The sequence below is a fragment of the Fimicolochytrium jonesii genome, assembly GCF_025526975.1.
Source record: "Fimicolochytrium jonesii strain JEL569 chromosome Unknown EV422scaffold_3, whole genome shotgun sequence".
In the NCBI taxonomy this organism is placed as follows: domain Eukaryota; kingdom Fungi; phylum Chytridiomycota; class Chytridiomycetes; order Spizellomycetales; family Powellomycetaceae; genus Fimicolochytrium; species Fimicolochytrium jonesii.
The window spans coordinates 1,395,996-1,419,872 of NW_026515670.1; the positions used below are offsets into that span (position 1 = coordinate 1,395,996).

The window sequence follows — 23,877 nt, forward strand, 5'->3', positions numbered from 1 at the left end:
CGCTGAATTAACCTCGTCCTCTGTCTCCGGTGTCGCGGTCGGTGTCGTGGACACATTTTCGGCCGCGACCGTATCGAACACGGGGTGCATCGCTTCTTCTATCAGCATTTTCGTTTATTGAATTCCAAGGGTCGGGAGTGGCTGGTGTTTGCTCTGGAGGCTGGAGGATACAGTACGTTCTCCGCCGCCGAGAGTGTTGGTCTAGACAGCCTGGATACGTGCGAGCTGAGGGAGGGCCGTTCTGCTGCAGGTCCAAATTGAAAGGAAAGAAGAGTGATGACTCGCCCCTTCAATCCGCACGCGTTCGCAATGGCCTTCCCCCTCCCTGCCTTCCCCGTCGACTACAGCTTCACATAGCCCACGCCTCGTGTGCACTGATACACACAGAGGAGCCCTCAGACCCGCTGGGAAAACCGTCCGAACAGGTGCTTCTGAATATACAGCGCGTCGTCGCAACTGGGCTCTGCTACTTCTCGTCGCTGGGGCAAAGTCGCGCCAGGTCATGCTCCTGCACCCTGCAGAGCGTTGCAAAGCCGATCCTTTACGTTACGCCGCCGTCATGTCGCTCATAACAGACCCGGAGTACCTGGTGCGTCCCGCTTGAGAGACGTCTGCTTGCTGTCTAGTTTGTTTGTCGAAGAATGGGTCACCTTGGCCGCTTCAAGAAGGGTGGTCGCGCGACGGCTATGGGGTTGCATCACGGACTCATTTCAGCCTCCCTCCTCGACCACAGATATATCAGATGCGGAAAGCAATGCTGGCCAACGGAGACACATTGTCGGAACGAATCATAACCCTCCCACCGTTCCCGGATAACGAATACATCAAATGCTCGCTCGCACGAGCAGGAGGAGGAAGCAGTCTAGGGGCGCGCGGAACAATAAGGGAGCGAACAAGGCGACCTGCGCCGCTGCGAAGCGATTCGAGCTTCGCTACTACGACCACCGCAACAGCATCAGTTTCAGGCAATACACCTCGTCAGGCATTCGAACAGGTCCGGCCGCGGAGTGCGTCACGGAGGACTCGTGCGGCACCGGATGGTGAGCAGGCGGACTTGAGGGTGCTTCTTCCAGAGGCGGGACGGGCATCAGAAGCGAGAAATGCCCATGGGGAGGGGGTCGGCGAGGCGACACATGAGAACCCCCCAGTCGAACATAAGCCCAGAGACCCGCTAAGACACTCCCGACCGCCGCCCGACTTTGCGAATGACGGCGAACCAAACGAGACATCAGCGAATGAAGTCGTCCACGAGCAGCGATTAGCCACGATAGAGATGTTGAAGCATAGACTACAGCAGATGCAGACTGGGGAACATACGTTGAGGCCAACTGGGGAAAGTTCGCAGGTCGGAGCGGAACCTGCGCAGGATTCTCGAATGGAAACGGATGCGGGAGGTGGGAACGAGACGGATCCCGATGCAGAGGAGGAATCGATACAAAAAGGATCACACTCTCCTGTACCGTCCACGCTTGTCGATGATCAGGAGGCTACTAGGTATATCGTGAGATCAGAGCGTCTGAAGTCACATTCTGACGTCAAATCCCGCTAACACCAACGCGTCTGCCCCTTTTCTACAGCAAAGGATCTCCAATCTCCGAATTCATCTCAGATCCCAGCCAACCGGACGAGTCAGCGCGCGGAACATCGGAACGGGACCAGGTTTCCGAGGAAGAGCCATCGACGTCCAGTAGAAGAGAGGAAGAGGAGATCGAAATCCACGCAGAGTCCGTGGAGGACCTCGAACCAATACCCGACGAGTACCCACCAGACGCAACACCAGATCAGGATGACGACCCAGCACAACTAACAGAAGCTTCCACCGAAGCCGTCGAGGACTCCCAATCGGAAGAAGAAGACGTGGAGCCAGAGCCGCCAGCGCCGGCGCCCGCACCTCCACCGGATCTGTTTGAAAAGAAGAAACTGCCCGTGTATAAAGTACCCGAAGAGCATGGGCTGAGACGGCAGTATTCGAGATTAGGGACGCCGTCTGTCCCGATTGTGCCCAAACCCGTCTCGGCCCTCACTGCTTTGTTCCAGGAGCAGAACCGGTCAGATAATCCTTTCGCAAAGGATTACAGCTATTTCGTACGTATCTCCATCCCCAATGTAGCAACTCTTCACAACGTGGTATAATCACAGGCTAACCCGCCCTCCCCACGCAGTCCGGAAAAGGCAACGCAGACCCCATCCAGCTCAAAATCTTCATCCCAATGAGCGACGACCCCGAATCCCCCCTAAGCATCTCGGTCCTCCGCGACGCAAGCGTCGAGGAAGTTATCGGCTACGCGCTGTACGAGTACTGGACAGAAGGACGGCAGCCGATCATCCCGGCGAATATGCGCGACGTGATTATGTGGAATATGCGCATTGTGGAGGATGATGGGCTTATTGATGAGGATTTTCCTGGTGAGGAATGTTCGATAGCGGGGGAATGAGTTTGAGTGATGTGGGTTCTAATGAACATTTTCTGTGGTTCGGTAGCGTTGGAGAGGACGAGGAAGATATCAAAGTTCGCGTTTGATCAGTTTGCGTTATGCGAGGCGTCTGCTGATCAAGGTACAAAGAGAAACAAATACTTTCTGCACACACACGCCTCCTCCACTAACCCCCACCCTCCCTCAGTAAAACTTTACGAAACCAACGCCCGCAAAACCCCCACCTCCAGCACCGACCTCCTCTCCCCCCTCTCCCCCCTCTCCCCCTCCCGCACAACCACCGTCTTCCTCAAAGTGCACCTCTACTCCACCATCGACGTCAAGCAGACCACCACGATGCCCGTGGCCTCCAACATTCCCCTCGCGGAGATATTCGAGAGTATATGTAGAAAGCGGAAATATGATCCGAGCAAGTATGTGTTCAAGATGGCGGATACGCAGACGGATGTGCCACTGGATAAGACGTTGGAGATGTTGAGGGTTAGCGAGTTGTGTATTTTAAAGAGGGCGGGGGGTGGGGGTATGTACTGGCTTTTCCTCTGGGCGTGGTGTGTTTCTGGGATGGGGCTTGATTACTAAGGAGTGGATGCCTTTTTTTTTCTAGCGGGAGACGTCTTCCTCCGCCCTCCCGACGAAAAACAAGCCGTCATCGAGCACCCGCACTTCATCGAGCCGGACGAGTACTCCTCCATGTACAAGGTAACCGCCCCCTCCCCCCCCCCTCCTCCCTCCCCCCCCCCCCCCCCCCCCCCCTTCTCATCCACCACGTACTGACATCGTGTTTCTATTTTTTTTAAACAGCAATACAACGTAATCCACAAAGCCTTCATGGGCCGCACCCTCGACCGCATCCTCACCATCGACGGCGACCATATCCATATCATGGCGGGTGAACAGAAGAATCTGTTCAATGCTATGAAGACCGTATGTTTTCAAAAATCACCCCCCGGGGGGTATCATCCACATCTTCATAGCATTCTGATACCCGAGATTCTTTTTTTTCTCCAGGCATCACACCATATAAGCTCTGTGATATCCTGCAAACCGACGAGCAAAAAGGGGACGAGTTTCAAGTTGACCGTGCATACGAATAAGAATGATTCGAGGAGTTATGAGTTGGAGGCTGCGACGGAGAGTGAGGCTGGTGAGCTGTGGTTTCTGTGGGGGGCATTGAGGCGGTTGGAGATGGGAGTTTAATTGCCTCTGGGTGGTTAACGACTCGTGTGTCTGCTATCTTCCGTTTGCAGCCGAGATATGCACCAAGATCACCTTCCTGATACAAATGAACAAACGCGAGAGCGGGATGGGGCGGTTCCGGTGACGAGGACTCCGACCACCTTGCCCCCGGGCGTCTGCCCTCTCAACCCATCCCGTCCCGTCATCCCAATTCACATATCCCCCCGACGGGCGAGGATAAAGCCCTGCCCTTCAATCTACCCTTGCATTTGCAAGATGCCCAACTCCCATTTTTCACCTCTTGAAATCCTGATGCATATACATTGTACAAAATAGGGACATATTACAAGCGGGGTTGAGAGAGTTAACGCCCAATCTACAGTATATATACCCCCCAGGCTTGTCATGTACTAGCGCCATGCATACATCAGGGAAGCAGAGCCAACAACGCGTCAATGTACTGCGGGCTCCTATGCCGCCCGCGCACGGCGGTGAGGTGCTCGCGGAGGATGGTGGCGGGGATGGTGGATGTGCCTGTTTGGAGGGCTTTGAAGATCGATTCCTGGTCGAAGAGAGAATGAAGTTTAGCATCCACGTTCTATGAAGACCGGCACAGTAGGGGGAGATTGAATGGAATGGAAAGCAGTTACCTGCAACACGGGGTTCACATCATCCATATGCACCACCAACCCCTTCACAACCGCAACCCAGTGCACATCATCCAATCTAACCTCCACCAGCCTCGCCCCCTCCCCAGCATCACGGTCAACTACCTTCCCGTGTGCGTCAACGAGGACGGATGTGACACCCGGGGGGGAGGTGGAAGTGTATGGCTGCATCCGGGCGGAAAAGAGGGTGGCTGCTGTAAAGAAGTGCGCGAACGTTTTGGCAGTTTGGATACGGATGTCGTCGCGGGCGTCGTCCATGCGTTTGAGGAGCTCTGGGTAAAGTTTTTTGAGGGATGGGGCTGTGTGAAGTGTGTAGGTCAGGTTGTGGATTATGTTGGGCGCATTACGAGGAAACGAGAGCGGGAAAACAGGGATACATACCGTCAAACAAATCCCCATCCAACAAGATCCTGCACACCCCCAACGTGCCCCCCCTAGTCTCAACCTCATCGTCCTCCAAACAACTACACAGCACATTCAACAACAGTTCCCACGCCGCTTTCACGCTGTCGATCGTCAACGCGCCTAGACACCCGTCCGTGGGGGGTTGTTGCAGGAGGGCGACGAGAGTTTTGATGGCTTTGCTGCGGAGGGCGGTTGCGCGACGACCGGGTTTCCAGACGCTGGATTTGAGGATGGTGTCGGAGAGGAGCGGGGTGGAGTGGTGGGGGAGGTCGAGGGTGGAGTTCAAGGGGGTAGGGCGGGTTTCGAGGAGAGTGAGGAGGAGGTCGAATGTTCTGTTTATGAGATATGCGTCAGATGCTTTAGTTTATGCCAGTATTTTTCTGCGATACACGGATTCCAGTCTCCGGACTTACGCATCGCGAAGCTCCGAATCCCTCTCCAACGCAGTAAGTCTCGCAAACAGGGGTACGATCAAGTGCAGCTGCTTCCCCACGGCGGGTCCCGCTGCCACCGTGATGGTTCGCAGCAACCGCATTTCCGGGGAATGTCGCGTCCATGATGGTTCGGAGAGGACGAGGAGGCGCAGCGATTGCTCGAGGTAGTGGGCGTAGAGATCTTGAATGCTGAAGAGGCCGGAGGCTGTTGATAGCGTTGTCAGTGCTTGTGCGCCCTTTAAGGAGAGATATTAGACATCGGTGGGTACTTCCGTGGACAAATAGTTACATTGATAAACTTCACGCCTACCTTCTGGCGAACTTCGGAGACACCGGGAACTTGCTCGTTGCCCTCGACGCTGATGAGCTGAGCGGTCATAATAAAAAGCTCAAAGGCTGCCTTCTCTTGAGCAGCCGCATCATGATTACCTCCCGCCGCTTTCGCCGCGGGGATCAACTTCACAATCTCAGCGACAGCCGACGCCACTTCCGCCAAAAGTTTCGTGTTCTCGTTATGAATCAATTCGCGATCGCTGACGAGGCCAATCAGCGTTTGGAGTCGGACTGTGTCGAATCGTGAGGGCGGGGTGCCGCGCAGTAATGCACCCAGCGCTTTTAGGCAGCCGATGCGGTATTGGGTCGCTCCGCCTGCACCGGAGCGCAATGCAGGGCCTACCACGTCGAGGTATACGGTTGGATTGACGTAGGAGCCGAGGACTTCGGCGGCGGCTAGAACCTGGACAGCGCGTCAGTTGTGGCTCAACTCATCTGCGCTCGTTGTGAGTAGGTGTGAGAATACCTCTCTGATGACATCCGGCTCGTCGGCAGCAAGTACTTTATTGAAGACCGGTAATATCGTGCCAAGGTAGCCGGTTACGTTCTCCTCTGCGTAATAAGCAAATGTTCGTAATATTTGCGCGGATTTCACCCGCACTTCAGCATTCCAATCTGACAGTCCTTCCAAACACGAATTGATCGTCTTCTGGGTGAAATCGCGGGCTACATGACGAGCACCGACCCGTGGTCTATCTGAGAGAATTGAAAATCAGAATTTCCTTCCAAACCCCGGAGGCAGCGAAAATCACGTATCTTACCTGTCGGTATCCCTTGCTGAACATAATCCAGCTCATCCTTCAACCGATCCTCCCACTCGCGCTCGTACAGCGCGCCAATCTCGTCCATATACGTGCGACAAAGCGTCGCCGAGTTTCCCACGTCGTCGGTCATACCCGCAAGCAAGAGTGGCAGGATCTTGTATCCGATCGACCACCGATCGGGCAACCTCAGCAACCATTCCCCCGCGGTTTTGTACAAGCACTCCCGCACAGACTGGGACTTGTCCAGCGTGAGCTGTTTCAATGGGTCTAGAATGTCGTCTAATGCGGAAGCGTCCACTAGCAGAACGTCTCGCATCGCCTGATCTTTGGGTTAGTCAAACAATGCCGGATATCGGCGCGCTGTCTGTGAGCGGAAAAGCCTACCTGAATACCCAGTGTTCGAACGGTTGAATGCCGATGATGCAGTGATGGCAGAATGCTTTTCGCAACGGTTGCTCCGTGGTACGCCAGTGCGCGAGGACAGTGACTACACAGTCCCATGACCAGTTTGCATGATTCCTGGATGAAGATCGGTGCTAAGCCATTGATATCGACCCAGTATTGACATTTCCATTGGATAGTCTAGTGCTTGCAAATGTGCGCAAAGATGAGACGCACCTTCTTGACATCTGGGAAAGGATCCTGAAACGTCCGTTGCAGGACTTTGACCACGTCCTCCACAAACGGATTGAATCCTCCTTTCGTGATATCCACCAATCGCGTCAACGCCGTGACGAGCAGCAGGCGGATTTCCTCCGCAGGCTCTGCAAATTCCGGTTGATCTAGCCGCGACGCGATGGATGGGACAATGTACTGGAGGAGAGGTATCACTGTGTCGACCTGTTCCGCGAAGCTAGGTTTTAGAAACTCGTGAGACTTTACAATTGCACGGATAATGATAGAAAGCAATCAATCAGACAGGCACCTTATCAGCAGTCCAACGCTGGCTTCCCGACAGCTTTCGACGCTGTCGTTCAAGCATCGTATCAGAGGCTTGCAAACGATCTCCAGGACCCTCCTCACGAGGACAGGGTTCTGCGCGACGTGTAACTTTCCCAGAGTCTCGTTCTTGATATGATCAAGCGATCGTTTTTTCGACGCCCTGCTCGAAGCTGAATCCGCTAGGATATTGACATCCCTTTGCAGTGCCTGTAGGGAGCTTGTTCAGTTGGAAGATCATAGTGAAGAGTGCGACAAGATAGCTCTGGAACATGCCTGCGCAACGCCTTCGAACACCTGCTGAGCTTCAGCGCTCAGTTCTGCCTCTGTGCTGATCGACCCCGCAGCTAAATCTCCCATCATTCTTGGCGGTATGTTGCGTTCTTTCGCAAGTTCTTTGTCCGTTGCTGCGAATTCAAGGACCGAAGTCGCAGCGAAACGTGGAAGTGGTGAGGAGACGCGCGTGGGGCTTGAGTGGCTTGATGCATTTCGCTTGTGGCGCAGGGTTCAGCCGGCGCATAAAAAGGTGTTCGTTTTCTTGTCCTCGTTCACATACCAGCTCTCCGCCGATGCGCTGAGAACCACACCACACAAGGTAAGCTGAGGAGTCATCTCCTGGTAATCGTAGTACACTTGTCGCAAGTGATGAGAGTGTGAATCTCCGATACACAAGAGGATACAAAACAAACGCCATTGCACCACCAACTGATGCTTCAAAAAGTTCTCGTCAACGACGCTACCTGATTTCGCCGTCAAGGGCTGACCTCGATTCTCCATTTTCTCTTTTCGCAAAGCCTTCAGGTGTGGTTCTCCTTGCGTCGATCAACATGGACAGGAAGCTGATGGATATTCGACATCATTGGTAAGCTATCGCGCCCGGCTTGGTCAATGTCGACGGGAAAGGATGATATCCCAAAGTATAGCCAGTTCTGCTTCTGAATATAGTGAAGAGATTGCTTTGTTTATTCGATTTCTGATCCCATACCCGAGATTAGTTCCATGTCGCTGTTCTTTTGAACATATGGTAACCAATTCTTTCTTATCCTTCATAGGTCGGACCTTCATGCGACCTTCATGCGACCCCGGATATCAACCAGAATGTAAGTATCCTCACTCGAGTGTACCCCACACCCCTCCCCCCCGAAACAGAAGATGTATTCAGTTCATCCGTGTTTCACATGATTACCAAAAGATTACATCCTTTGAACCCTGATGTTTCCATCAATGAGAGGATCATCCCCGGACTTCGTCTTTGCGAGATCATTACTGACCATACTCTCATACTTAGGCAAACCTCGGCACAACAACTGAACTCAGGGTAAGTCGAATTCTTACAGTCGATGCTGTTGGCAAGTGCCAAGTATTGTGAATGACTTGAAAACAAAGATCATGAAGGCCACGTTTGTGGCTTCGGAGGTTTCGCACACAATTGTGGAGGCTAATCTTGTGACAGCCAACGTCAATTCTCCGCTTGCCGTGCGACACTCGCTCGCTGCGTTGCAGCTTTTCGGAACAGCGCATCATACGGGCTAGATACGAACCTCAGGCATACTTCTCTGCACCCCGGAGAGTGCGACGGTCCCGAAAAAGACTTGGCGTACTCCTGACGTCTGCACCTTGCAAAGGAAGGAACGATGATTTCAAAGCTCGCTTTCGTAGACCAGCTCCGGCACTTACTTGGAATATCCTTGAGTGACCCAGAACTCAATTGTAAAAGGACTTTCAAGGGTCTCCGCCCCCAGTTCAAAAGCGCCACACAGAGAAGAATGATACGGGCCCAGTCGCTCACAATCCACATCATATTCATATACTGAACACCCGATTGCCAGTAAAGAACAGATAGTTGGGTATCGGGGTGCAGTTACTGACAGGCTGCGAATGAATAAAGGTATGTGCTGGAGGCATCCATCAGGGAACGATCGGGGCAGCAGGGGGTCGGTCTCTCTCCTCAAATCGGACTACCACTATCAATCCCAAGCTCCGATCCCAGCTCAGAAGTTCCAACTTCACAGCTCCATTCCACCATCCAGTCCAACAGATCCGCAGCCGCGGACACAGTCCCGAGGCCCATGGTGACTATTGCCAAAAGATACGTCACTTTCGCCAAGACATAGCCTAACTTTAGGGCAGCGACGAGGGCTCGGAGCTGGACAGTGTCCCAGCAGTCACAAGGAAGTCAGTTGGTAGGATAACCACGAAAATGATTATCGTGCATAAGAAGGGGGGGCCACATCATCATACGTCTCAGTCGTCGGATTCATATGATGATGTAGCCCCTCTCCTTATGCACGATAATCATTCTCGTGGTTATCCGAGTTTGTTGGCCAAGGAGTTCGCGACCAATTTTGTGAGCCACGACGACTCCGGCGGGGCGTAGGTGTGAATGAAATTCTCCAGCTGTTCGGCCGACTTTGCCTTGATTCAGGCCAAGTTCCGTTCGCGCTCTCGCATCTGTTCCGCCGACTTCGCCGTTATCTGCGCGATATCCCGTTCGACTATAAGCTGAAGAGCAGCCAGTTGTTGTGTGCCTGTCATTGCTGACCATGCCTTCACATCCATGACCACGAAGGGGGTTGACGGCGCCGGTGAGGCATCGGTGAAGTCGAAAGCCGCTCGTAGTCCCCCGAAAGCGCACGTGACGGACGTTAATCATTCAAATCGCCCCTTTTTTTTACCAACAACAGCAGCAGGCGGCTCACTGACCCCTGGCGTACTGTACTGTATGTACATACAGTACCTGCTTGGTCTGCGCGGCGGACTCTCGCATCGCTGAAAGGACCGAGTGAGAGAGGCCTCTCGACAACGTCGATATTTGTAGCCCTCCCTTTGGACCGTACGGGACTTTGTACGTGGTCCTGAACTCCAATCTATGAGCCGGAGACTCGACCCATACAGGGAAGCAGCTCGCGAGCGACCTCCCACTGGCGATCCTCGCTTTCGTCCGGAAAAGTGAGTTTCACTGCCGGACTCACTGAGTTTCCAATTCGTGTCCGTGTATGCCTTGGAAAACTGACGTCGTCTCCATCTTCTTCAAATCAGTCGCTTTCCCAGGAGACAGTCTATCGACAGGTCCGCCGACTTTTATGGGAGGCGGAATGGGCCCCCGGGACCGCACGGTGACTGGGGAAGGGAACCCCCACCGCCTCGGAAGCCTGATTTCTATGGCGCGGATCCCGAGTTCCCACATTATAGCGACGGCGTCTTGCGAAACCAGCCGCCGAACGAATTTGACCGAATGCCTCATGCGATAGGGGACCAGTTCGGGGACGAAGGGCCAACACCGAGTTCCTTTAAAAGGTCTCCAAATCCACAGATGCGCGAAATGCCACCACCGCTCCCGGCACAACCACCTTTCCAGCGGTTTAGGGACGCTCCGCCACCACAGAGGGATGGTGCCTGGCACATGGAGCGTCGAAGAAGACCGAGCATCCTTGACGAAGAACAAATACCTTTTGGAGGGGAAGCGGGGGATCATCGAGAGGTGAGCTGCAACCTCAGCTCGACCGTTTCCCCCTCCTTCATACCAACTGTTTTTTTTTATCTATAGCCGCCTTTTTATGAACATCATACACCGTACGGTGTTCAACGTAGGCCGTTTGGGGATCCCGCACTCCATCGTGAAGCTCCAGAAGTCGAGATGGGCAGTCACTACAGAGGCCCTTTCCCACCAGAATTGGAAGGAGGGGACCGATGGGGAAGACCGCCAATGGGCAGACCCCCGCCACAACGGCCTTCGCTGACGGCGGACTTGCATGCTAGGGAACGACGAGCGATCAATGCCGAGAGACTGCATGGTCCACGGTAGGAGTCTTAGTCGCATCTATGGCGCTTACTTGCCACAACCTAACTTCTTCCGTGAAGACCCAGGTTTGATCGGCCGATGGATGGCTTTCCGCATGATACCGTTGACGTCCAAATTGCAAGTGTAGCAGATGCCAGCCGATTGCATCCCGAACTGGGCGCTGGGCCATTCATACCGGCACGCTCTTCTCGGCGGCCATCTTTCGACTTCCATGGTCCTCAAGCAGCTGACGAAGCACGTCACTTCGCAAACGGGCCACGACCTTACGATATGGGTGCCTGGACTCCTGGTACACGCGATCCAAGGGAAAGCGGGCCCTATTGGCGCAATGATTATCGGCGACCTTCAGTAACGTTTGACCGTGGCGAAGTCGGTCCCTCTCGCGGAAGCTCGATTATGGCGCCTCTAAATCGCGCGTATGATCGCGCGGATGGATTTCTCCGCCCTCGAGGACTGGCAGAACGACCGAATCTTGCCACGCCCATTAAGAAGGGTTCTGTTGTCGAGATTGCGCGTGTTGAACGACCGTCGATGATAGCGGGTTCCAAGGCCAATCATGAAATTGACGATAACGTTAACGACGTGTTGGATGACGAAGGTGATACACCAAAGAAGGAACCGGAGAAGCATAGTCTGCAAGACACTGGTTTAAGTCTCAAACGGCTGGCGGAGATTGAAGGCGAGATGGCTCAGTACAGGGAGCTCATTAAGATTGTCAATCGGCCCGCCGAGAAGGTCAGGCCGCCCTCGGCTTCCGAACGGGTTGAGGAGGAGACGGCGGGGAAGGCAGGAGATGAGACGAACGTATGTCAAATCCAGTCAGATGACATTGTGGCACTGCAGACGGAAGAGGAGGAGGATCTGCAAGCTGAGCTAACTGCTGAGGAGGATGTGGTCGTCTCGGACCCGGAACTTGGAACACCAGATCAAATTCTGGTGGCCAAGGTTCTCCAGAACAATCGGCGGAGGGCGCAAAGAGCCTTCATGACTCGCGGAACGCGGATGCTCATGTCAGACGAGGATCGGATTCGTGCACTCTATTCATCTCCGGTCGATCTGCCCTTCTATCAAAGCAACATCGAAAAGCACCGGAAAATCAGGGGAGCGATTGTGGCAAAAGTGGCAGCCAGGTTCATCGACAATGCCGCACGTCGTACCCAGTTGCAGGAAGAGTTCGATGAACGGACAGGCGACTGGCGACGATCGATCAACGCCCTCGAAGATGACAAGGCAAAGAAACGCCGGAGATTGGCCAAGAGCGGGATGCTCTCCAGCGCTAACCCAGCTGGTTCGACAACCCCAGGTGCTGGAGCGTATGGCTCACCTGGGGGCGTGAACCCCTTTGCTCGGACGTCGCGGCGGAGCACCTTCACATCGGATACTGTGCGAACAGAGGCAGAGTTCCAAGAGGCTTTGGCGATGCTTGGAATTGCAGATGATGATCCAACCAACCACGACCCTCACCGATCATGTAAGGAACCGGACATGGTTCTTGATCCTACTCAGAAGAGCCTGCTGCAATACGAGGATTACAACAACCTCGTCTACGACCCCGCGGCTGACCTGGAAGAATACAATGCGCGGCTTGCGTTGATTTGGTCGGAAGAGGAACAGGCCATCTTCCGGGAGAAAGTGCTCTATTACGGAAAGAACTTCCACTCCATTGCGAGGCACCTGCCTTTCAAAGATACCCAAGATTGCGTGCATTACTATTATCGGGAGAAGAATCTGCTCAACCTCAAAACGCTGATCAAGCGCGCTCAACGGCGGGCAAAGGTTCAAGCTGCCGCTGCAAAGAGGGCTGGCCGCGAAGTCTCGGACGGAAGAGAGCGGCCGTACCTATTGTTCACGCAGGATGACGAGCCGCCGCCGGCCTCAACGCCGAGGGATGCTCAGAACACTGGACGCGGCGGCCGCCGTACAGGGCGGGGGAAAGAGGGGACGGCCAAAACTGGTAGAAGCGGTGCTGCCGACCCAAAAGAGGATACTACGACACGTCGTGCTCGGAGATGGGAGGAAGAAGCAAATCAGGCGCAGACCATGGACTCTACAAATATGGAAATTGATACCCAGGTTGTTACATCGACGGAGAAAACGCGTAACAAAATCGTTGAAACAACCACCGAGGTCACTACGACTGTGACGCGCACACATAAGCGTGGAGCCTCCCAGGACGTGCTTCGAAGTAAGACGGACTCTCCGCAGAAAGAGCGCACCGACTCGCAGAAACTCGCGATCGAAACGACAGTCGAGTCAGAAACCATCGAAACCACACAGATCTTGGATGAGGTGTCCGTTTCCCTCTCCGTTGATTCTCCAGTGCAAGGCGCGTCGCCGGACGTTGAAGGCGAAGGCATGGAAGGTGCGGTGGATGCGAGGAACCGACGACGCGGCCGACGGCGAGAAATCGACGATGTCTCTGGTCTCACTGGTATCCCCGACATGGACGGTGTTGAAGGTGGCGGTGCAGGGAACGACCAAGACCTTCCAAAACGCACCATCTCGTACTGGAACACCGAAGAGACTGTGGCATTTCGGGACGCGTATGCGACCTTTGGCAAGGATTGGGAGCTCGTCTCTCAGAAAGTTGGCAGCAAATCCGCAAAGCAAGCCCAGAACTTCTACAAGCGCAATCAATTCGAAATGGATGTACTGCGGACTGGTGGAGCCGACACGCCGAACAGCGAGCTGGACCTTGTGGATTCTCCATTGATCAGCGAAACAACCTCGCCAACCAAGATACCCGAGACTGCTAGAACCCTGCAAAGACGCAAGTCCCTCGTACAGGCCGAGGTTATCCACGGACTGACCGCCAACCCCGCCGTCGAGCCAGTAGAGACGAACGGACCCCCAAAAATCCGATCCTCCAAACTGGCAACCGTACTCAACATCCCCCCAAAGCCCCACCCGCAACCCGCACCCCCATCACTCGCCCTCACACAATGGTGCCGTGACATCCAATCCTACATCCTCGACCCCAACGCCGCCCAGCAGCGTCCCACCCAACGCCTCGTCGATCACGCCTCGCTCCTCACCCACGCCAACCGCGAAGCACCACACCAAGCCGCCTCAGCAGTCGCGGCCCAACGCGTCGTCAAACTAGCCCAGGAATGCGTCGACGCGAAAGTGCAGGCTATATTGTCTCACGCGCCCCCATCGACGCTCATGCAGTGTGGGTTTGGCATCGATGTGGCTGTGCCTGGTTGGGCGCCCGCGCTCAATGGATTCTTGAATGAACATGAGGCGAGTGTGGGCTTGGCGCCGACGCCGGGGCCGCCGCGGGTGTCTGTGCAGGCTGATGGTAGTTGACCCCTCCGGAACTCACATGTTCCTTTTCACCCCTTCTCGCCTCCTTCGACGCGTTTGTAAGCGCATCGAGTTGGCTTGCTTGTCTGCCGTATTTCTTTCTCTTTTTGGTTCTCCCATTGGACCTTCGGCCTCTTCTGTTTGTTTCATGGATAGAGGGTCCCTTTTGTATATACGGAAATATCGCTTGTATATATATCGCCTTCGGGCAAAATTTGTGCTCTCAAAAGTACGTTTTGATTTCCTGCCATCTTGAACGATGTCGGCAGTAAACCTTTCTGGAATGATCCCGTTTGTATGAATGTTGTACAAGAAACGTGGCGTCCACATCACCGTATATGTCTTCATGAAGTCACCGGCGGGTATCCACAAGCTAACAAAAAAGGCCCTCTGCTCTTTAAGCTAGTTGGTCAATAACAGCCTGACACTCGTCCTCCGGCAAAACACGATAACCCCCCGACCCATCCTTCGCGATCGGCGTGACGATCGCAATCTGCACGTTGGTCGCGTTCAGCTTCTCCTCCATGACCTGCTTCAGAACCTTCAGGGACAGGACCTCCGCCTCCTTCAGCGTGAGGGACTTGTGGTATTGCTCTTGGAGCTCCGTTTGGGCGCCTTCGGATCCGGAACCGATTGCTTTGGCTTCGTAGCGCACGAAGGTGCCTGATGGGTCTGTGTGGAAACTGATGACGAGGAAATCGCTCGTTAAATCTCTAGGTGATGGTATGGGACTTGAAACGATTGCCCTGCTTACAGTTGAGGACCATTCTCGTCCCATCCCGCGATCAGCAGCGCAACGCCGAATGGCCGTGACTACGTGAGGAGAGAGCCCAGTCGTCAATTTCCCGTTCCAAATCCGAATCTTCAACTAAACTGAGATCTTACCATCAAGGCTTCCTCAGACCCCGCACTCTCTCCGAATCGCAAGGCCAAATCGCACACGGCTTGCGTTACACTCTCCACCTTGATCCTCTCGTTATACGTAAACCAATGATTCTACTCGCAAAATGAAATCCTCATCAGTCCTCCGCGCCCCCCCTTCCACGTTCATCCCAATCAAGTTCCCACACCAACCTGCGCCTCCACACGCGCATGATCAATCATCGTCCTCGAGTCGGCTGTCAACCCCGATATTGCGCATCCAAGGTGCTGGTCGATTTCCACAATCTTTTCGATGGAGCTGGGCTCGAGGAGACTGGATGTTGCCCGCTTCTCGACGGCCAGCACTACGCCTTCTGCGGTTTGTATTCCGACGGCTGTGGAGCCCATCTGGACGGAAGGGCCCATCAGTCCTTTTGTTCCAGTTTTGGAGATGAGGACGCTAGTGGCTTACTTTGATGGCTTCGACGGCATATTCTACTTGGAATAATCGTCCCTCGGGACTGAATGTGTTCACACCGCGATCGTATTCACTCCTGTGAAAGCAGAGCCGCCTCGGTCAATTTTCGAGACTGTACCCATTTAGAAGAGGAGCTGGCCACTCGCCTTGTCAAAAACATCTTGGGGATATGCTGCGGTCCTGGTTGATCAACAAGCTGTGCAAAGACTGTAAACGGCCGCTCTGGGTTTCACTGGGACGGCAGCTGGACGAGATGTTGCTGATCTTCGAAAACTGCGAGAAGGGACGTGTCTATATTACTACGTGTCCGAGTGGATTTAATCGCAGCCACGTGATACTGTACTGTCAACCTGCTTTGACCGGCAGCTGTCAACCTGCAAACCCAAGCTGTCAACCTGTCAACCCTTTGGCTCTCCACACCTGTCGCACATTAACCGAGCCCCCGACCGGCTGTCGCATGATATCCCCTTCCCACAGCTCCCCCACACATTTCATGACGAGAGATGACGAAAGGTTATGGTTCAATATGCCTCCACGGGCGAGCAGTGAATTGATGTTTCTCGGCAGACGAAGCAACGTCCTTCCGTTTCTCAACCGTTTATAAGAGCGTAGAGCCGCCCGAAGCAACCGCCAGCTTGAATTTAGTTTCACTTCAAAGACACCCAACCTACCACCAAACTCTCAAGCTGCAATCGATCTGAAAGCAAATCACCATGTCTGACACCGGCGACTACACCACCCAAGACAGTTTCTTTGTCCCGAACCGGTATTATGAGAATTACGAATATGTCAAGTCCCAGTGGATCGCTGGTAAGTTGTCACTAGCTGTACCTATCCCGTATCGTTGACAGATAGTCATTCTTCAACCCATCCAAATGTCCCAACTAGTGACGTCCCTGCTCTTCCTGTGGGCGTTGGTACGTGAATCGTCTCCACATGCCCCAAGTTTCGCACCGCTGAGATGTCTTGATCATTTGTCTAGGCGCTTATCGCCCGACAAGTCGCCACGTACCTTACGGAGCGCTCGCAGGCTGAGGCCACCGAGACCGAGAGGCAGGCCTTGTTGACCCCGGAGACTAGGGCTCGTGCTTCTGGTTGGGTATGTTGGACAGGAGTTTGAATGGATCTCGGACGAGGCCGTGCTAACAGCTTAGGTTCCAGGCCCCTCGATTCGACCGCGCCGCGGACGCTTTGCGCAATTGTCTCATGGTATGGACGTGCATTTTTTCCTTGATGTGCGCTTGTGAGGTCGGTTCCCTGACCCTGTGGTCTGACGTGATACCGACGATAGATGCTTGTTGCCGCCACAATCCTGTCGTCTATTCCCTACCCATACATGTGCAAAATGCAGCAGCCTCTTCGTCCAGGTAATGAAGTTCAAACATCGTCCATGACAATGAGCAAAGCTATACTGACCACCCCACATTGTCCCTTTAAGGTCTCCCCATCCGCCCCGAACCCATCTGCGGTACCTGCCTCTCCAACGGCTCGACTCTCGCCAGCTCGATCCTCTCCTGGGTCTTCGTCGCGATGACCCTCTTGGCGACGATCCTTGAGCTCGCCGTGAGCGACATGACTAGCGCCGCCATGGCTCGGACGTTCACGGGTCTCGTGAGCTTCCCGTTGATCCTCACTATCTTCAGTAAGTTGATACAAGACTCGGTAGTGCGATTGCGATTGAGGACTCATAACTGTGGGGGTTTAGTTCTCGCTTTCAAGCAGTGGGGCAAGATTCACGACCAGGAACAGCGCTGCGACTGAAGACGTGCGACAGTTTATGGCCAGACATGTGTCGGGGAAGGCAGATTATCTCGGTCGGGTCTCATCGTGAATGGGCATTTTGGGGGGAGTTCGAGGCTCGCTTCTCAACTATTTTGGAGGGGCTAGCGGTATCAAAAGCATCGGGTTGGTAGGTGGAATGCTTGAACGGCAAAGTGTTACGTGTATCGATTTGTGCAAATACGTGGTCTATGTGAAATATATACATAAGAATTTCAATCCCAGTCGTCGTCACTTTCCTCATCCTGTTTGGTTGCCCGACGTATATTGAATCCTGATCCGCCCATGCCCTCATCGTCGCTGTCTCCTTCACTCCTCTGAGCTGTCAGCGCCGAGTCCTCGATGGCTCCTATCTGCTTCAACATGTTCTCCATGAAGTTCACGGTGGTCGCTGCCCCACCCATTTGCGATATCCCCACAATGTTCCGCTTCAGGTCACCTTCTCCGTAGATCAACAGGGTTGGTGTGTTGCGGTCCGGGTAGTTCGGTATACATTGATCGGCTACGATTTTGAGGAACTTTGTTGCGCGGTACTTTTGGGCTAACCGGTCGAGAATGCCGTTGACGAGCTTACAGGCCGACACGTGGTTTTGGAAGAGGTGGAGAACGACCCAGGTGTTTTTGCTCGCTTCGGTGACTTCGACTTGGTAGTCTGTCTTCGAAATTTGGATGACACTGCCGTATTTCTCTTTTCGTGCTGCCTCGTTCATCTCCGCCATACGCTGCCGCCGATATGATCTGTGGGAAGTACAATAAGACTTTTCACCCGAAGCTTTTAACGATCCAGCGCACGTTGGTTACGCACTCCAAAATTCGGTCGTCCTCCTCGTCCTCCAGCTCGTCCAGCTCATCCAGCGTCCGGTCTTCTATGGCCTTCTCCCCAAACTTATTCCGAATGACTTTGTCCATCATCTCTTCAATTTGCTCTTCTGTAATCTCTGCCTCCTTCGGCTCTATGATGCCCTGCGCCCGCAGCGCATCGTTCCATTCTGGTGGAAAGGAAGAGCGTAAGAGTGGATCGAAAACTTCCAAGATCACCTTGTTCCCACGAGTTTCTTGACACAGGAGATAACAACAGTTTCCCGTTGTGCAGAGCTGAAAAGCGTACCTGTGTCTTCGGAAGACATTGTTGGTGCTAGGTCTTGAACGTTGGCGAGCCAAGTGTGGGTGAGACTGGGGTGAGACTGGACCACCACGGCTTCAAAGTGTGTTGGTCTATCGCGCGTTGTGCGTGAAGCGACGTGGATTGGCCGCAGATGGGTAGCTCACTCTCTCACTTGCAGTACTGTAGCTAGCACACATTGGCGTTTTGACTAGCGTTCTCACCCCTCAACATTAGCACATTAAGTGTGCGGTTACTCCGCCATACTATATATACAGCCAAGCAAAATCCATTTCACTGATGCAGCGCACATCGCATTAAGAAGCAGTGACGGTTGTTGTGAGAAATTCCCCAATTACGAAGATCAAACCTGCATATGTGCTACATGCCCTACAAGAACCCCTATTTACACCTGCCATTCCCTCCATCCCCTCACTCGTTCCATTAGCATCCTCTCCTACTGCACCAACCTCCCCACAACCGGATACTTCTTCCTATAAAATGTCTCCCACTGCTCCAGCGTCTCAACCTCCTTCTCCGTCAACCCCTGGATATCCGCGACGACGTCCTCGGCCTTCAGGCTCGATTTGGCGAGGGCGCGCGAGGCGTCTTTGCCCGCGAAGATGCCGTAGCTGCCGCCGGGGCCGTACATGGAGCGGCCGGTTGTGCAGTCGAACACTGGAAATGAAATATCGGTGAGTATGTGTCGGGAGGGGGGATCGGAGGATGAGAGGGAGAGGGCCACACGTACCAACGCCCCTGATAGCGATATAAACAGGCTTGGACTCGTCCTTCCCGTCGAATTGCGCGAGCTGGGCGGGTGTGAATGACTCGGTGCCTTCTGGGCCGAGGTTCCCGCGGGTGGAATTTTGGCCGGGTGGTGTGAATGTCATTTTGGTGCTGGGTGATGTGCGCGGTGCGGTTGAGCTGGTGGGGGTGTGAGGGTGAGTACGCACGGGCTTGTCTGAGGGGTTTATGTCCTACATGTAGAACCCCGCCACGTCGCCATCTTCCCAGCAATTTTCCATACCTCTTCGCAGTACTTGGCTTTTCAGGGGCCGGAACGTGCTGGTTCCTCCCTCTAATGACAATGGAGAACCCCCAAAGGAGTAAGAGGAGAGCGGATACTTTGAGGAGGGGCGAGTCGCCGAGGAAGTCGAAGGGGGTCGTGATCTCTGGTGTTGGTGTGGGTTGATGGGCCATTTCGGAGACGGGGAGCTGGTGGGAGTTGGTCTGAGCGGCTTTATGTGGCGGGCGATTGGCTGTGGATTTGCCGGTGCAAGTCGCGTCATCCAGCAGACATGTGAGAAACTGGAGAACTTGAGAACGCGTTGCCTCACCGGAGCGGAGTTGAAATTGAGAGGGGACGCATCTGGACGGGAGATGGCCTACGAGACTGCAAGCATCCAAGGAGGGACATCCAGGAAGGAACCACGTCCAAGCACCTCCATATCACAGGTTGTCTGTCACCAGCGACTCCGTATATTGTGCCGTAAGCCTACACAATCACGTAAGCTTCTAGTACCACATCTCCAACACTACTTCTTCTTCGCCGACTTAGGCTTCCCCTTCGCCCCCTTGGCATCCTTCTTCTTATCCCCCTCATCATCCGGCGCCGTGAGCAATGCCGTCCGCTTCTTGACTAGTGGGGTCTTTTCATAGAAGTCCTGTGGAAAATGATGTGCGGGATAAGAATTGATGTCCGCTTTCGGCAGAGAAGACACAGAGGGTCGGTTATCGTACCCAAAACGGTTTATCCTCGTCCTTGTCGATTGGATACATGTTCAGGATCTGCTCTACTAGCTCGTTGGTCACCAGCGGTCTTGATCGCAGCTACGAAGTGCGGGTGTCAAAAGTACAGTACTGTGTGGCGCATCCCGCTCCCAAAACATCACTTACAAGCTTCAACCTCCGATTCGTCAGTGCCCTCTCACAAGCCAGCGAAATCTGCCCCGCAGACAACCCCTCACTCATCCTCGTCAGCAAACTAACATTCAATCCCCCCACCGCACTCGGCACCTTCTTCCCCACAAAGAAGTTCCACAGCGCATTCCGCGACGCATAATCCGGTTTCGGGACCATCAAATGCTTCCCAAACGGCGGCAGCAGCGCCTTCATCTCCCCATCCCACGGCTTGTTGCTCACCCCCATCACCAGGACGCGCATCTCCGGTTTAAGCGCCTTCATGGCTTTGAGTAAGTCCTTTTTGATGCGTTTGGGCTCGGATGTATCATCCTTGGGCACTTTTTTAGCGAAGATCATCTCGACGTTGTCGATATAGATGATGGCGGGGGCGTTCGCTTTGGCCACTTTGAAGACCATGTGGATCATTTTGGAAGTCGCGGCTTTCCCGGAAAATTGGCCGGCGGTGTTGCGAGGGGTGAGGTTGAAGAGATAGGCGCCTAGTTCGGAGGCGACGGCGTTGACGAGGAGGGATTTGCCGGTTCCTGTTGGTTTACATCGCGGGGTAAGTATCTCCTGCCTCGTACAAGATGGTTGTTCCCGAAACTATCCAACCTTTTGGCCCAAACAGCAAAACGCTAGTCACCGCCGGGATCGACACAGACTCCGGAAGTCCAAGAGGTAACACGCAGTATTCACTGACAGCCTGCATGAACTCGTGCATAAGCCACCAACACCCGCTCAAAGCAAACCCGACATCCCACCCACACCCATACCCTCTGCACCTCCCCCAGCGTAGGCTTCAAAGCCGTCACCTTACTCGTCGATGTCCCAGAGACATCAAACTCGCCGCGCAAATCTCGTAGCGACGCTGGTGGGTACTAATCGGGGTGTTACTCCGAATTTTGTTGAAACTCAGAAATTCCGGGTGAATACGTACCTTCTGCAAAATCCCCGTCTGGACCAACTCCTCCACCAACGACTCCATCGTTCTGTTGGCAGTGATGTCTTTCTCCTTTTTCCCTTTCTACATCTCGGCATTAGCATCACATCTCTGCCCATCCAAGAACAAGATTTCGCAAAACCCACCTTGCCCCCCTTCTTCCCACCCTTCTTCCCACCTTTCTTTCCTGCACCATCCTTCACATGAGACACGGCTGTGGATACAGGTGAAAGGAATTGGCGATGAACAGACCTTTCTTCCCCTTCTTGCCCTTCTTCCCTTTCCTGCTCTTTCCAGCCTTTTCTCTCTCCACTGCCATTTTCAGGTTCTTGAGCTCTTCTTTTAGGATTTCCATTACTTGGTTTTTGATCTAGCAACGACAAAACCATGAGTTTTAAACTATGACGCCTCGGAAAATACGATGGTGGTCGAGGGCAAATGATAGTTACGCACCTCGGCCTCGACTTCGCGCCGTTTTTCGCCCTTGACGATTTCCTGGTCATGCTTCTGGGCGAAATTCTCAGCTTCGTCTTTTCTGGCCCATTTGTCGGCGAAGGTTGAGCGTCTGCGGTTCACCAGTACAAAGGAGTCAGGATCGATGCTGATGGACCACTCGGAGATGGTACTCGAAGGGTACGACTTACTCTGTTTTGATGTCCTCCAAGTACGTGGAGTCGTCGAATTTGAAGCGGTCGGGGTCTTCTTCCTCCTACCCAACCCACCAGTCAGTCAGACACAATGCACATCTCCTAGCCCCTCGAAAAAGGCAACAGACCTCCCCCTTCCCCTTCTTCTTCTCTTTCCCTTTCTCCTTCTTCCCCTTCTCCTTATCCTTGCCCTTCCCCTTCTTGCTCCCCGCGGTACTCGGTTTACTCCCCCCCTCGCTCGCCTCCACATCCGGCGGCGGCGCAGGAATCTGGCCGTCAGCGGTAAGTTCAAATTTGAAATTTGGGTTCTGCCAGACTTTGTCGGTAGGGAAATCGGGAAATTTGCCGTTGATGCGCTTGTATTCCATGTACCAGTGGCGGAAGGTGTCTTGGAGGGATTCGCGCATGTCGGGGCCTTCGACTTTCATTATCCTAGAGATGGTTTTAGAAATGTTCTCGTTCCAAGTCGGGACTGTTTTTGGACCATGGAGGCAATGCGTACTTTTCACGGGTATTCACCAACGCCTGCTGGTACTCATCCTCAAACTGCTGCTGAATGAATTTCCTCCTGTTGCGGTTATTCTCCGCTTTGACGATCGGGTTTGTTTTCGGATCTTTTAGTACGGATGTCATCCCTGCCCTGACGAGGAGAGTCGTCACATGAGAAACAGTTCTGAGAGGTTTGAGGGATGTTGTGGGGATGTACCTAGAAATGCGAGCTCGTCGTGCATCATCTTTTTGTAGATTTGGCGGGCTTTGAAACCTTTGTACCTGGAGTCGGGATGTAAGGCTATGTCTGTAATTTGGCACTTGGTATAGAACCCGCACTCACACTTTCTGAATCCGTATCGCAGCAATATTGACTTCCATATCTTCCTCATTCTGGTCAAGGTCTTTTTCTCTATGTGCTTGCAGCCTGACGAGTTCAATCACCGTCAGCTTTCATGATCGTAGTCCTCATCGAAAAGCTGAGAAGATGCCATACTTGATATCCGCCATGTACTTCGCCCTCAGCCTGCCCTGCCGCCCGCGCTCGTTCACCTGAATGATGCGAATAGCGTCTGCGATCTTGAGGGGTGGGAAGGGCGGGACGGCTTCGCCGAAGCCCATTGTTTTTGCGCTAAGGCTCTCCTGTTGTTCATGCACCGATCGCACCGTCAATCCTCCATTAATTCATGAATGCTCCTGATTGTCAGCATACCAGAAGAGCTGAATGCTGCGTTATCCTATCCACTCTCTCCTCAACATAGAATTTGGGTATGGGGATCCGAAGGTCGTCCGGCGTCAGTTTCATGTCCATTAGGATGTCGCCGATGTTGAGGAAATCTGTCAGCTCCAGCTCGACGAGTTTCTGTTGGAAAGGCTCGATGAGCCACATGTGTTTATTTGATGTGCGAGGAGAAGACGCCTTACATGCTTGATCTCGACCATCCGTCCCATCGTCGCAATCACCACATCCCGCAGCAGTCGTCGTTTTTGGGGATGAACGATCTGATCATACGAGTTCTACGCAAAACGATTGCATAAGTCCGTGGAAAATAAGATGGAAAGGAAAAGGGAATCAGGCCGCACCTCCAGTTTCCGAAATATCTGGATGTACCTCACGTAAAGCACGGCCAAATGCTGCACGGCTGCTTCGCGGTCTTTGACCTGCAGCGTGGCATCTTTGGGGGTCTCGTACTCTAGCTGCTCCGCAAGCTCTTTGTTGCCGTCTATCCAGAGTTGGTTATACGTTTGGTTTGACATCTTTGCTGTATAATTAGGGGGAATACGTTCCTCTTCCTACGTATATAACAGTTTCCGAGTAGGTTTTTTGAGAAGCGGACATTTGAGACGTGGCTTGAGGCTTCTGCTTACGCGGCGCGAATTCGGACGACATTCTTGTCCGCCCCTAATGCGAGGC

At 53.6% G+C, this 23,877-nt stretch overlaps 9 protein-coding genes across 9 annotated transcripts; 3 read left to right on the forward strand and 6 right to left on the reverse strand.

Annotated features, from left to right (window-relative positions):
• The first annotated feature begins 283 nt into the window (after positions 1–283).
• Positions 284–3,966, forward strand: EV422DRAFT_517822 (stress-activated map kinase interacting protein 1-domain-containing protein). The gene is made up of 10 exons (XM_053069476.1): positions 284–589; positions 734–1,494; positions 1,578–2,085; positions 2,163–2,406; positions 2,482–2,556; positions 2,623–2,955; positions 3,040–3,134; positions 3,237–3,359; positions 3,444–3,579; positions 3,683–3,966. Exons 1-10 carry the CDS (start codon positions 503–505, stop codon positions 3,754–3,756), a joined length of 2,436 nt encoding a protein of 811 aa, XP_052928898.1. The 5' UTR covers positions 284–502; the 3' UTR covers positions 3,757–3,966.
• Positions 3,967–7,588, reverse strand: EV422DRAFT_517825 (armadillo-type protein). Its single transcript, XM_053069477.1, has 11 exons — positions 7,431–7,588; positions 7,141–7,364; positions 6,834–7,068; positions 6,600–6,734; positions 6,213–6,534; positions 5,918–6,147; positions 5,429–5,854; positions 5,098–5,354; positions 4,661–5,016; positions 4,262–4,578; positions 3,967–4,173 (listed from the first exon to the last, which is right to left on the reverse strand). Exons 1-11 carry the CDS (start codon positions 7,515–7,517, stop codon positions 4,039–4,041), a joined length of 2,724 nt encoding a protein of 907 aa, XP_052928899.1. The 5' UTR covers positions 7,518–7,588; the 3' UTR covers positions 3,967–4,038.
• Positions 7,589–8,232: 644 nt separating this feature from the next.
• On the reverse strand, positions 8,233–9,337 carry EV422DRAFT_517832 (uncharacterized protein). Its single transcript, XM_053069478.1, has one exon. The coding sequence runs from the start codon at positions 8,959–8,961 to the stop codon at positions 8,614–8,616; it is 348 nt and encodes a 115-aa protein (XP_052928900.1). The 5' UTR covers positions 8,962–9,337; the 3' UTR covers positions 8,233–8,613.
• A 571-nt stretch (positions 9,338–9,908) lies between these two features.
• On the forward strand, positions 9,909–14,462 carry EV422DRAFT_249748 (uncharacterized protein). The gene is made up of 4 exons (XM_053065731.1): positions 9,909–10,103; positions 10,194–10,635; positions 10,702–10,955; positions 11,016–14,462. Exons 1-4 carry the CDS (start codon positions 10,024–10,026, stop codon positions 14,263–14,265), a joined length of 4,026 nt encoding a protein of 1,341 aa, XP_052928901.1. The 5' UTR covers positions 9,909–10,023; the 3' UTR covers positions 14,266–14,462.
• A 49-nt stretch (positions 14,463–14,511) lies between these two features.
• EV422DRAFT_553926 (nucleophile aminohydrolase) lies at positions 14,512–15,854 on the reverse strand. Its single transcript, XM_053071883.1, has 6 exons — positions 15,748–15,854; positions 15,596–15,677; positions 15,337–15,531; positions 15,148–15,258; positions 15,017–15,075; positions 14,512–14,945 (listed from the first exon to the last, which is right to left on the reverse strand). Exons 1-6 carry the CDS (start codon positions 15,759–15,761, stop codon positions 14,660–14,662), a joined length of 747 nt encoding a protein of 248 aa, XP_052928902.1. The 5' UTR covers positions 15,762–15,854; the 3' UTR covers positions 14,512–14,659.
• A 175-nt stretch (positions 15,855–16,029) lies between these two features.
• Positions 16,030–17,555, forward strand: EV422DRAFT_605890 (uncharacterized protein). Its single transcript, XM_053073788.1, has 7 exons — positions 16,030–16,411; positions 16,490–16,518; positions 16,584–16,700; positions 16,763–16,810; positions 16,893–16,968; positions 17,040–17,243; positions 17,307–17,555. Exons 1-7 carry the CDS (start codon positions 16,315–16,317, stop codon positions 17,360–17,362), a joined length of 627 nt encoding a protein of 208 aa, XP_052928903.1. The 5' UTR covers positions 16,030–16,314; the 3' UTR covers positions 17,363–17,555.
• Positions 17,402–18,650, reverse strand: EV422DRAFT_517838 (thioredoxin-like protein). Its single transcript, XM_053069479.1, has 3 exons — positions 18,489–18,650; positions 18,186–18,369; positions 17,402–18,118 (listed from the first exon to the last, which is right to left on the reverse strand). The coding sequence occupies exons 1-3, from the start codon at positions 18,505–18,507 to the stop codon at positions 17,596–17,598; spliced, it is 726 nt and encodes a 241-aa protein (XP_052928904.1). The 5' UTR covers positions 18,508–18,650; the 3' UTR covers positions 17,402–17,595.
• A 37-nt stretch (positions 18,651–18,687) lies between these two features.
• Positions 18,688–19,765, reverse strand: EV422DRAFT_517843 (cytochrome b5-like heme/steroid binding domain-containing protein). The gene is made up of 2 exons (XM_053069480.1): positions 19,234–19,765; positions 18,688–19,160 (listed from the first exon to the last, which is right to left on the reverse strand). Exons 1-2 carry the CDS (start codon positions 19,373–19,375, stop codon positions 18,940–18,942), a joined length of 363 nt encoding a protein of 120 aa, XP_052928905.1. The 5' UTR covers positions 19,376–19,765; the 3' UTR covers positions 18,688–18,939.
• Position 19,766: 1 nt separating this feature from the next.
• EV422DRAFT_576381 (uncharacterized protein) lies at positions 19,767–23,800 on the reverse strand. The gene is made up of 18 exons (XM_053073232.1): positions 23,547–23,800; positions 23,388–23,480; positions 23,176–23,325; positions 22,960–23,105; positions 22,807–22,890; positions 22,681–22,745; positions 22,477–22,609; positions 22,103–22,406; positions 21,972–22,036; positions 21,781–21,892; positions 21,580–21,697; positions 21,474–21,541; positions 21,325–21,411; positions 21,161–21,265; positions 21,000–21,090; positions 20,382–20,929; positions 20,226–20,315; positions 19,767–20,149 (listed from the first exon to the last, which is right to left on the reverse strand). The coding sequence occupies exons 1-18, from the start codon at positions 23,718–23,720 to the stop codon at positions 20,021–20,023; spliced, it is 2,562 nt and encodes an 853-aa protein (XP_052928906.1). The 5' UTR covers positions 23,721–23,800; the 3' UTR covers positions 19,767–20,020.
• Between the last annotated feature and the right edge of the window lie 77 nt (positions 23,801–23,877).